Source organism: Lipotes vexillifer, unplaced genomic scaffold, assembly GCF_000442215.2.
Source record: "Lipotes vexillifer unplaced genomic scaffold, Lipotes_vexillifer_v1.1 scaffold238, whole genome shotgun sequence".
Lineage (NCBI taxonomy): Eukaryota > Metazoa > Chordata > Mammalia > Artiodactyla > Lipotidae > Lipotes > Lipotes vexillifer.
In genome coordinates this window covers 1,984,119-1,996,198 of record NW_006785665.1, presented here as the reverse complement: position 1 = coordinate 1,996,198, position 12,080 = coordinate 1,984,119, and the positions used below count along the sequence as shown (strand labels likewise).

The 12,080-nt window shown below is 51.4% G+C and overlaps 1 protein-coding gene across 3 annotated transcripts in view; it reads right to left on the bottom strand.

The window, feature by feature from the left end:
- Positions 1–51: 51 nt before the first annotated feature.
- ARHGEF2 (Rho/Rac guanine nucleotide exchange factor 2) overlaps positions 52–12,080 on the bottom strand; it is a 31,154-nt gene continuing 19,125 nt past the window's right edge. Inside the window, exons 6-23 of one of the 3 annotated variants that reach the window (XM_007457918.1) lie at positions 11,735–11,864; positions 11,410–11,519; positions 11,114–11,260; positions 10,367–10,617; positions 10,029–10,154; positions 9,596–9,713; positions 9,147–9,395; positions 7,490–7,566; positions 6,885–7,054; positions 5,183–5,250; positions 4,000–4,200; positions 3,502–3,621; positions 3,305–3,372; positions 3,128–3,163; positions 2,872–2,922; positions 2,223–2,666; positions 1,789–1,972; positions 52–1,174 (exon numbers count right to left, since the gene is read on the bottom strand). In XM_007457918.1, the coding sequence (XP_007457980.1) occupies positions 1,101–1,174; positions 1,789–1,972; positions 2,223–2,666; positions 2,872–2,922; positions 3,128–3,163; positions 3,305–3,372; positions 3,502–3,621; positions 4,000–4,200; positions 5,183–5,250; positions 6,885–7,054; positions 7,490–7,566; positions 9,147–9,395; positions 9,596–9,713; positions 10,029–10,154; positions 10,367–10,617; positions 11,114–11,260; positions 11,410–11,519; positions 11,735–11,864 (2,624 nt within the window). In that variant the 3' untranslated portion in view covers positions 52–1,100. The remainder of the gene's footprint in view (positions 1,175–1,788; positions 1,973–2,222; positions 2,667–2,871; positions 2,923–3,127; positions 3,164–3,304; positions 3,373–3,501; positions 3,622–3,999; positions 4,201–5,182; positions 5,251–6,884; positions 7,055–7,489; positions 7,567–9,146; positions 9,396–9,595; positions 9,714–10,028; positions 10,155–10,366; positions 10,618–11,113; positions 11,261–11,409; positions 11,520–11,734; positions 11,865–12,080) is intronic. The other 2 variants (XM_007457916.1, XM_007457917.1) reach the window with 2 other exon arrangements.

The window sequence follows — 12,080 nt, the reverse complement described above, 5'->3', positions numbered from 1 at the left end:
TTTTTTTTTTTTTTTTTTTTTTTCTTTCTTTCTTTTTTTTTTTTTTTTTAACAATCAAATTTGCAGAAAACTGGCTGGGGCTGGCAGGCACTGGGCGGGGGGGGAGGTCCATTGAAAAATCCCCCAAATTCACGCAGAGGTTTCAGGTCATGGTTGCTGAGATGGGGGATGAGGTCAGGGTTTGTAGAGATTTCCCAACTCACCTAAGAACTGTTTTGCCAAATAGCTGGGGAAGAGGTCAAAAGGGGTCCCCCAGTACTATAGATGAGTGGAGAAGTCATTGTTCCCCCCATCCCTCAAGTTCTTCCGAGATGTAGAGATAGAAGTCTGCGATTTCTAATTGCCTACAATCTTCTCTTAAAAATATAAAACACGTGCAGTTGGCTTTGGTACAAAAAAGAAAACAACAACAACAAAGAAACATTCTGGTCCCTGTGAGTTTTCCCCCTCACCCCCCAACAAACCTTTACGGCCACCTCAACCTGTATTCCATCAACTCTAGGAAGCCAGGTTATCTCCCTGGGGTTTCCATAGAAGACAGAGAGAAGGGAGAACAGCAGTAAGAGGTTGAGGGGAAGGGGAGAGGGACATGGCCCTGACCACAGCCCTTCCTGAAGGGGCAGTAGGGTCTCATGGCTGCAGCCTCTCCTCAAAGATGGGTGTTGCTCAGGACGGGTGTCAGGGCTAGAACCCAGCAGCTGCATGGTTAAGCCTGAATAAACCCCAGTAGTGTTAAAGGACAAGGCCCCCTGATCCCTATGGCTTGGTTCCCATGTCCCTGGTCCTCTAAATCTCCCCTCTCCCTCCATAACTAATAAACAATAAATAAATAAATTTTCCTAAAGTAGAGGGAAGAAGGCATGAAAAATTGGCATCTGCAGTGTAGCTTCTGGATGCCACCAGGGGGCACTGTGGCCTAATACCCCCAGCTTCCTAAATGGCGCCCCCCCCCCGCCCCCGTGTCCAAGGATCCCAAGAGCTGGCAAGGACAATCAGCAGTTCTTTCAAATGTTCCCTCGTCATTGGCAGATTGGAGTCCCCAGGTTTGCCTCCCTCAGTAATGTTCTTCAGGGGGACATGGGGTGGGGGGAGGGGCCCCCTTAGCTCTCTGAAGCTACAGGCTCCCCGTCACGGCTCTCAGTCTCTTCCGGGATGTCCTGCATTCGGGTGAAGTCTGAAGGAGGACGGGGCAAAGTTAGTGAGTGAACAGATGCTCCCGTGATCTACTGGCCCGCTACACTGACGCCTCCCCGTCTTTGGGCTGAGGAGCTCAGAGAGCTGTGAGGGAGGGCAGAGGTCTGTAATCCTTGGGTGAGGGGAAAACCTCTGTCAACAAAGTAAGGTATCCACACCTACGTACTTGTTAAGTATATGGAGACACAATTTGATTAATAAAATACAAAATATGTTAAGATTAGTATTACATGAAGTCACAGTAGCTTTGGGTTATTTTGTATTTCCTGAACCAACTATAAGAACTTGGAGGTCTTTGAAATTTTTTTACTTTGGAATCCATTTCTGCTTGAAAAGGTTGGGAATCATGGACTTACTGGAGCAGAGGCCCCTACATTCTTTGCTTCCAAGAGTTCCACTTCCCATCTACCAGGAGGCAAAACAGGAAGTGCTCTGTGCCCCTCCCAAGAGTTACTGTAGACCTCAGTGGTTGGTTAGGGACCATCCTAAATGTTCCCGTGCTTTAGGATGCAGGCTCCTTTTGGAAACCACAGCCCAAGGGTCTGTACCCAGGTTACATCCCATTTCCATTCCATGTCTCCACCAGGATCTCACCTCGTGGACTATGGGGCGGAGACAGACGGCTGCTACCTTCCTCCTCGCTGCCGGTGTCGGGGTCACTGCTATCTTGCAGCCGCTCGTCGGGGCTGCCCAGCTCCTGTCTCTCTCGATCCTCAAAGGGTCGATGGACAGAGCGAATAGTCACAGGCAAATCCAGGCGGTCGTGGCCTCGGCTGGGCTGTGGACGGCAGGCCAGAAAAGCAGGAGGCCAGGGAATGAGCAGTGTGAAGACTCAACTCTCAGCACCTCTACCACTGACTGATTTCTTTCCGCACCCATCGCAACTGTTCAGTCCTCCCATCAGTATCCTATGTCCTTCAAGTCTGATGCCTGATGTCATTTGGCCTCAAATCTCCAATTCCTTTCTGGTTCTCTCATGGACCCTGATGTCCACCCTGATGTCAGTTCACTACTTCAAGCTTCCTTACCTGTGGGGGGGTGAAACTCAAGTACAGGGCATCGCCTGCAGGGAGGCTACGCCGCCTCGGATCCAGAGGCCGCCGGGCCCAGGGGGCCTCAGCCGGGAGTGGTTCCGTGTGGCCCAAGGCGGCCAGCTGCCTGCGAGCCTCTTCGGCCTCCCGCTCCAGCAGGGCGCGGGCCTGCTCGCTCTCTCGGAGCCGGGCTTCCAGGCTGCCAGCCTCCGTCGCCCGCTCTTCACCGAGGCGTCGGCAGCGCCGTAGCTCCTCTTGCAGCAGCGCGTGTTGCCGCTGCAGCAATGCCAGTTCCGTAGCCTGCTTTTCAGGAGCCACAGGGGCAGCCCCGGCTCTGCCAGCCTCTCCATCCCGGGAGTTGGCTCGGGTCAGCTTCTCCCGCCGCTCGGGGCCCTCAGGGAACCGGGCTTCCATCAAAGTGTCCTGCTGGGCCACAGCCGCCTGCGGGTGGAATGCAGACAGAGGGGTGTATCAGGACCCCGTTTCTTCTACCCCTCACCCTCACTCCCCAGGGCCCAGGTCATGATTCCTGGAGAGCTTGAATCGGGAAGGCTCAGAAAGGCCTGTTAGGATGATTCTGTCCCACCTAAATGGGTAGCTCGGGTCTGGCTCCTCCCCTTCCCACTCCAGCCCTTGCCCCACTGACCTGTAGGCCATGTAGAAGTCCATAGAGATTGACCAATCGCTGCAACGCTTCCTGAGGACAGAGGAGAGGGTAGGAACAGAGTTCAAGCTTCAGGATGGGAGAACTGCCCAGAAGTTGAATAAGTGTGGGTGTGGGACGATAAGACTGCAGGTACTTTGAGGTGTACATGCCCCCTCCCAACTCCAAACTGGGCTCTAATTTCTCAGATGAGAGTACCCCTCCTTCGGTCTCCTATATCATCACGTTCCCATCTCACCTCCTGGGGAGATCTCAGCTGATTTCCATTTCGATCCTGCAGAAACGGGCAAGGATGGGGAATCAGCAGACACACAAGTCCCTGGTGCCTGTCCCTGATAGCTCTGAGTCAAGGATCTATAGGGCAGCTGTCCCTTTCCCTCCCTCTAGCCAAGTCCTGACACCTCCTGAGACCCACCTTCTGGCTGGAGTCTGAGTCAGCTCTGCAAAGCTCAATGGAGCCATTGAAGGTTCTGGCCTCACCATCTGTTGAGAAGGGGAAAAGGATGGGCTGAACCACTTCCCCAGCACCCCGATACCACTTGGTCCCTGGTACCACCCCATTCTCTTTAACCCCTCCCACGTGCTACCTTGGTCCCCTGCCCTGGCACTCACTGGCAGTGACTCCAGGACTCGTGTTACCACCACTGTCCGGTTCTGTGGACAGGGTTGGTTCCCGGGGTGTCAAGAGCAGCTCCACTCCAGGCCCCACCAGCAGGTCTTTCAGGCCCTCCACTGCGGGGAAAGAAGAGGTGAGGACAGGAGCAACAGAGAATCCTGCGGGGGATGGGAGGGGATGCCATTCACTCAGTACACGGAACATGCAGGCATCTAGGGGAATGCCCCCTGCACATGTAGTGGGGTCTCACTGCCACCACCACATACAAGGCAAAGGTCATTAAAGGTCCCAAGGGGCAGCACAAGTACGTGCAGGATGAGAGGTGTCAAACAGCAGCAAGGACCATCTTCCCCCACAAACAACAGGCACTCAGGGGAGTTATGGCCTATGGGGCTGACGTCCCCCTTGTCTGTGTGTGTCCAGGTCTAGCCACGGGTCCGTATCTTGTGATGGTGAGTGGATGAGTCTGGACTCTTCCCTAGGAGCCCCCTCACCCTCACGGATGGCATCCTGCAGCAGCCGCTCGCCACGAGGGGACTCGAGGGACTCAGAGCGGAAAAGCCCCCTGGGCAGGGTGGGCAGGGGCATCCCGCTGCTGCCATCCTCTTCCACCTGGAAGTGGGTCATCTCGGCAAACAGCCCAACCTTCTCCTGCAGCAGCTCCACCAGTGCCCGGTCTTTCTGCTGCAGCTCCACTGTGGATGAGAAACAGGTGAGCACCCGGAAGAGCCAGTAGTGGAGGGGCAGCTCCAGGGGTCAGGGGCCAGGCCTGGCCAGAGTGGCAGGACTTAATTTTGGTTTTTTGGCATTTATGAAAAAGAAAATAACTTTTTTTGGGGAAAAGTAACACATGTACTTTTGTTTTAAAAACAAAAGTAAAACAATGTGTGGCAGGGACTGTAGGCTGTCCAGCAGTTTCCATTCTCCCCACCTTCCTTTAATAAGAGAAGGTGTGCAAGTTTCATCTGGGCACACGGCTGCCCAGTTACACTCGATTTCCCAGCCTGGCTTGCAGCTAGGCATTGCCACGTGACTAAATTCTGGCCAACAGATGTGACAGTCTTCCAGATGTGCCCTTAAAAATAATCGGTATAAACTCTCCTTGTTCTTTACCCACTCCTTGCTAGCTGGGATGCAGATGTGATAGCAGGAGCTGGAGTAGTGATGGAGACACAGACATAGAGGACATAGAGATGGGGAATCTTCTCGTTGGAGAGGGCAGAACTGCACAACTACCCTGCACTTCCCACTTCTGGACTGTTATGTGGAGAGAAATAATCTACCTCATGTAACCGACTGATTTTTGTTAATCTTTTTGTACAGCAGTTAGATCATACCCCAACTAATATAAGGCCTTATAGTAAAAAAGTAAGTTACAATCTTAACTCTGTTATTCCTAGTTTCCCTGCCCAGAGGAAGCCACAGTAATAATATCTTATCTTCCTAGAGATATTGCACACACATATACAAAATACATATGACATATTTATCCCCAATATTTTCACGTCAGTGGTAGCATATACTTTACAGTGTTTTAAACCTTGCTCTTTTCGCTTAACAATATATTTTGGTTATGGATCTACATCAGCCCTCATAGAGCCATCTCACTTTTTAGACAGTATTCCACTGTGTGGATATATCATAAATTATTTAAACAAACTCTGTGGGTGGACTTACTCTTGATACGCCGCAGGTAAGCCTCATCCTCTGTCTCAATCAGGGGGAAGTCCTCCCTGGATGGGCATCTGGAGAGATAACAGGTTGGGTGGGGTTTGGGGAAGGAAGTCAGGTCACACACCAGGAATCTGCCTACCCTCCTTCCCAAACGTGCTCTATTTCTCCCTGGTAAGCCTCATCAGCTCCACGCCCTGGCTTCATCCACTCTTGACCCTCTCCTTTTCCTAGCACTGATCATCTGCATCTACTGGTCTGTACCTCTCCAAAGGTCACCTGGAGAGGTAGCATAGTGCAGAGGGACAACTACAGTTTTTGGCATCAAGCACCCTGGGCTCAAATCCTGGCTCCACATTTACCAGGTGGTAACCTCTTTATTTCCTCATGTGAGAAATGGGGATAATATCTTCCTCACAGGTTTTCCGTGAGGATTAAATGAAATAATGTACCACTGCTTTGAACACGGCAGAAGCTCAATAAATCAATTATAATGAATAATATTATTTTCGCAACTACAAATATTAATATTATTAATAAAAAGGGCACTATAGATCTATTGTCAATGGGACAGGTACTTTGCCTTGTTTTCCTAGAATTGGTAATTTCATACTTTGCACGCATTTCTGAAAAATTTGTTCAAAGTCTTAACTGCAGAAGTTAAAAAAAAAAGTTTACATAATATAAAGTAGAGAAGAATCCATTCTCTGAAAGCTAAAAAAAAATCATAGGACTTCCCTAGTGGCACAGTGGTGAAGAATTCGCCTGCCAATGCAGGGGACATGCGTTTGAGCCCTGGTCCGGGAAGATCCCACATGACGCAGAGCAACTAAATCCGTGCGTCACAACTACTGAGCCTGCGCTCTAGAGCCCACGAGCCACAACTACTGAGCCCGTGCGCTGCAACTACTGAAGCCTGCGTGCCTAGAGCCTGAGCTCCGCAACAAGAGAAGCCACTGCGATGAGAAGCCTGTGCACTGCAACGAAGAGTAGCCCCTGCTCTCTGCAACTAGAGAAAGCCTGCACGCAGCAACAAAGACCCAAACCAGCCAAAAATAAATAAATAAAATATAAAATTACTAAAAAAAAAAATCATAAACATCTTAACTGAATTTATTCTTCAGGCATAATCTTTGAGAACCCATTTTCAACATTTTACGTGCACTTTACTTTTTTTCATCACAACAGACACACAGTTGACTGCCTCAAATCTAATGTGTGTCCAACAGAAGCCAAAGATCTGCTGCTTTAGCACATGAAATGATTTCCTTCTTGCCTCTGTTGTATGGAGTTTGAGTTTTGCTCCTCTTACCACTAGTATCAATGCTTTCATTATCCTCTTTTTCATTTATTTTTAGAAAATAAAGGTAAAAGACAGTACAATCCAAATAATGGCCCACTGCCTACAGACTAAGATGTTAATGGAGGTGAAACTGTACTGCTGGCTGGCAGGTATGCCAGAATGTGACAGCTTAAAGTATTCCTTTGGCTTGTCAGCTCATGCTGCATTTGGAAGGTGGTTGCGGTTGTCGTCATATAAAGTGCGACTTTACAGGACAGTAGAACATAGATGACATTTCCTGCCTTGGACCATCTTGTCTCTCCCCTGGCCTCTGCCTCTACCTCTGAACCCTGGGTTCCATTCCCTGGGAGTGCTGTGGCCTGGGGACTGAAACTGCAGGTACTGTGAGGCCATACACACACTCACACTCGCACGCTCTGCTGAATGACGCGGATCCAGGTGCTCCGGTCATCCCGGGATGCCGTGTGGACCTCATACATCTCAGGGGGTGCCGCGCTGATCAGAAACATCCCTTTCTCCTGGTTGGCAATGTCCCGCACAATTAGATTCTGCAGTGACACCACCGAGGGCTTGTCCTGCCAGTCAGGGGAAAGGAAGGATTAAAGCTGGGAATCCTGACCGCTGGATATTTGAGTCTTCAGTCCTTCTGGAATACCCCAAAGGATTGAAGAGTCAGCCGAGAATACAAGTTAAGAACCCAGGCTCTGGTGCCAGCCAGATAGGACTTAGAAACGTTTGTGACCCTTGACAATTTAATTAACTTTAAGCTTTACTTTCCTCATCTACAAAAAGAGGATAATAATGGGCCTTCCTGACAGGTGTAAAAGTGCCTGCATACAGTAACAATTTGTCTTGGCTGTTCTTATTTCTCCTTATTATATTATAGTAATGGCTACAATAACAGCTGTTTGACTCTGGAGGATTCCAGGGTTCTTCCAGGCTGGGGTAAGAAAGCAAGAAGGGCCTCAACACTTGTCTGTGCTGAGGAAGAAGAAGGTAGAAGGTCTCACCAGGGCAGGAAAGATGTACTTCTGGTCCTTCTCCTGGAGAAATACCAGCACATCTGTCATCAGCAGCATGAGCACATCTGGCAGGAGGATAAAGGCAGGATTATAAAGTGTCTGAGCAGCTGTTTTTCTTTCTCAAGGACCAGGTCTACCCCATTAGGTAAGAGCTCCTGTTTCCCCTCTTCCTGACCTCTCTCCCTCTGGTTGCTTTCTCCACTTTTGCAGACCTCCCACCTTTCCCATTCTTATAACTCAGAAATGGGGGGTAAATGCACGTGCCATCAGATTAATCAGCTTCTTGGGCTAGAGGTGCCCATAAGCGATCACCCAACGCCTTTGGAGAAAACCCTCTTTATCCAACAAATGCGGATTTCTTAACCTGGGGTCTACAGACCCCCTAGGATGTCTACAAGTGCTCTGCAAATCCTCTGAAGTTGCATAAGCAACTTTACATATTAATATATCACACGTGTATTTTTCTGTGTGAAAGGGTCCAGAAGTTCTGTCAGGGTAGTAAAAGGATTCCCAGAGCCTTTCAGTTCCATGTTGAACAACTGACTAACATAAGACCTTTTTGGATATTTGGTCTAAGCTTCCCCCAACCCCAGCATATTGCCACTTCTCATTTTGTGCTCCGCAGGGAGAACAGTTGGGTTCCTTAGCCATCTCTCCCACCACTGAACAATCCCAATCTCCTTCAACCCCAGCAGGCCCTGCTTTCATTTTCCTTCTCTGCCCCACCTTCCAGGCTCTCAGATCCTAAGAGGTCCTGTGCTTTAAGACTTAAGGGGAAATAAAGGTCAAGCCCAAGAAAGTTGGATGTCACAGTCGAGAAGACACACACTTACCCTTTGCCCTTGGAGATCTTTTTAAGTTGTGGGCACACAGAAGGGGAGGGCTTTCAGAAATAAAGCTCTCCACCCTTGCTATTTTTAACCCCCCCCATGCTTTATATTCTTAGCTTCGGCGTGGGAGGGATGGGAAGGAGAGAAAGGGATGAAGGAAAGTGGCTGGTGAAGCCTGCAATACTCAAGCCTATGAAGTGGGGATTTCATGACACAGGACAGAAGTGCAGGCAGGCTCTAGCCTCAGGTAGCACGGTATACTTCTGCCCCTCATTCCTCACCCCCATAGCCAACGTCTGCAACTCTCTTGTCTTGATTTAGGTAGGAAAGCATTGGCCAGTGCAGTCTGGGAAGAGAGTCTGGGGAAGAGGGCCCCAGCCCAACATGCCCCACCCCCTTTTCTCTTCTCCACTCAGCCTGCCCTTCGCTGGGCTCCACCCCCTCCCGTGGGCCTTCCCTAGCTGTGTTCCCAAAGCTCCTGCCCATTCCCCAGCCCTGGTGGCTGGGATTCCAGCTGGTAGAACCAACTACCCTGATCTTGTCCTCTGATCCTGGAATTTGTTTTCTTCATCAAAACCAGTAGCTTTCTGGGCATGCAAGAACCAAAGAAATGAATAAATACTGACAAGGAAGTCCTTGTATCACCCATGAAATCCAGAATTCAGACTTTTGTCGCAACAGAGACCACATATTTTCCTCCCACTGGGTCTCACCCTGGGTATAGGGCTGCATTAAAAGAGGTCCTAAGGGCTTGGATGCTTCTCCTTTATATCTGACCGCGGACTCTTGCCTGGCCTGCCAAGCTGACCACTGACCTTTGAAGCGCCCAGTAGCTGTCTTCCAGAGCAGGCAACCATCGTGGATGAGCTTGCGCCGCAAAAGCTCCTCTCGGCCAAAAGGGCCCTTGCCAGGCACTGGGGTCTGGGCCCGAGGGTCCATACGGTTGTAGATCTCCTGCAGGCGGGCCCCTTTCTCCAGCTCGTGCACATCCTGGTCTACATTGGACAGCAGCTCCTTCACCAGCCCCAGTGCCGTCGTCAGGTCCTGGCGCTCCTCCTCGATCCCTGACCAGGGGTCAGCATGAGGGAGGGAGGGCTCAGCCAAGCTTCAAGCCAGCCCCAATTCCCACCAATCTCGATTCCCACCTTCAGAGGCTGCCCAGCATTCCACATCTGACCCTATCCCTCCCCTTGGTTATCCTGAGCCATTTCTCACCCCAGGTAGCCCTCTCCCACCTTCCTCCCCCCCAGGCTCTTCCTCTCACCGTGGGAATGCTGCAGGATCCGGTTGATGAGCACCGGGTACTTGGTGATGCGCTGAGTCACCAGTAGGATGCACTCCTGTACACCATGCCGCTTCAGCACGGCCGAGCGGGTCACTTTCTACAAGAGCAGAGGAGGGCTCAGGGCCAGAGTGGGGCCCGAGGGGAGGGCAACAGAAAGAACGCTGGAGCATTCTTGGAGCCTAAGCCCTGGTGCCGGCCCTAACTTGGCCATTTACCTCACACCGGTCGGCGTAGGTGACCCAGTCTGGAAAATGGGGACGAGAAGGTCACAGGTTTATTGTGAGGACCAAAGTAGCAAAGGCACTTGCTCTACTGCTATGAGGGGCTGCTGATGGGATCCACAAGCGGATGTGTCCACAAGGGTTGGGCCACTAGAGGAGGCTGAGTGTGGGTCCTGGAGAGGTTTGCTCACCCGGATGAACTGCTGGAAGCGTTTGTCTCGGGCATATAGCTCCTTATAGAGCTTTAAGGCCTTGGTGTGGCGGCTACAGAACTCCGAGTAGGTCTTCCGCATCTGCTCTGCACTGGGACCTGAGAACTAGAAGTTGGGGGAGCAGGGCTGTGTCAGCATTTCCCTCAAAGCCACATCTCATCCCCAACACCCTCTGGCCTCCCGCCAAACAGGCGGGCTTCCTGCCTCTCCAGCCCTCTCTGGCTCCACTCCCTAGAGTTTGATGAAATGATGAGAAATGCCCACTCTAGTCACACCTCCTCCCATGAATGCTGCCCATGGGTCCTGCCTTTTCTCACCTGGCTGATGAGCAGGTCACCCAAGCGATGGATGACGAAGTTCCGGGTGCTGCCAGGGCACAGGGCCTGGCGTCGGCGTTCTAACAGCTGGCTGAGGAAGCGTGTATGGATGTCACTGAGTTCGTCCACGCAGGGGAACAGGCCCTGGACCACTCCTGGCTCCAGCTGTAGCTCTTCCAGCATCCCCGTGCGGAAGAGGCGGGTCATGATCTTCAGGGTCCGCACATGGTGTAGCTCTGTCTGGATCAGCTCTGTGGGGACAATGGGACACCTGGCCTCTACCCTGGCTTGGCCACAATTGGTGGGGCCTAGGCTGGGGACCTCAGGGCTCATTTGAGGTTTTCAAGATCCCTTCCAGGCTAACATTCTGCATTAGTACGATCTTAGATCATTTTCTAATCATTTTTTAATCTTTATGCCGTGCCATCTTAAGCTATGAGCTGTTTTAGGGTCAAGAACCATGTGCCCCCTACATGTCTAGGTTTCCCACAGTTCCCAGTACAGTGTTGGAACAGGCAGAGAGGAAAGACTAAGAATTGACTGGAAGGAAGGCATAAAGAAGGGCCTTGGAGGTCAACAGCCCAAAAGGTGGGGGCCTAGTGGCCACTTGTGGGGATGCCAGGCAGGGTCTTGAAGGCCAATGGGATAAGAGGGAAGGGTGTTGAGAGGTAGGGGCTGGCAGAGGAAGGACACAAAGAAACAGGACTGGTGACAAAAGAGAAGTCTGGGGTGGTCTTCTTGGCTCACCATAAATGACATCCTGCTGCTTCATCACCTCCTTTTTATGCTGCTGCAAAAAGTTGCTATCCACAGCAAGGCTCCAGGAATCAGCTGCAAAGTCCTTTTCATCCATCTCAAAGTCACTCATCAGCTCATTGTAGATCACCTCTGCACCTGGAAGTGAGTGGGGGAAACAACTCGGATCCCAATTCTCTTCCCTGGGTCCTGGGCCCTTCTCTAGATCCCTTCCCGCCTTGCCGTTCCCAGGACTGCTCCCACCTGCCCCTCATGCCCTGGTCTCCCTGAGGTCCGGGCACAGTCACCTTCGTCGATGAGGGACTCCACTGACAGGGTCCGGTTCCGCATGTTGAGGGAGTCTGTGGACTGGGAGAGGATCCGGCGCAGCCCCAGGGGAGACTCATCGTTGAAGTGTCTGAGGGGAGTGGAGCCTGGCTGCATCACCCGACTCCGGCAAGAGTTCCCTTCCCGGGTGGGGACCCAAGGTGGGATCCCAGAGGCAGTACCCCAAGTTCTCCTTACCTGTCTGTCTATAATTCTGAACTCAGGGATGGGAAAGACCTCTCAGCCCCCCGTCTCCATTGCCATACTCTGCCTGCCTGGCTCTCCCTTCCCCAAGCAGAGGCTCACCCAGCAATGTTGGTGGTGGAAACACTTTTGGCTAAAGACAAGGAGGAGCGGCCACGGCGGGACCCAAGCAGGGACTGTCGGAAGCTGTCGGAGGGGTAGATGGCAGAGCTGGGACGCTCCCGAGTGGTGGCTGTCAGAGGGGTGGGATACCAAGTAGGCAAGCGTCAAACCTGGTGCCTTCCCAGGATTCAAGCCTCCCAGGCTCCTCCACTAGAAGCGAGGCCTCCTCTCCAGCCCCACCTTTAGCCCTGCTCTTTTTTTTTTTTTAAGCCCTGTTCTAGTCAAAGAAAGATGATAACAGTAATTCTACCCGTATGTTTGTGCGATACTTTTTTTTTTTTTTTTT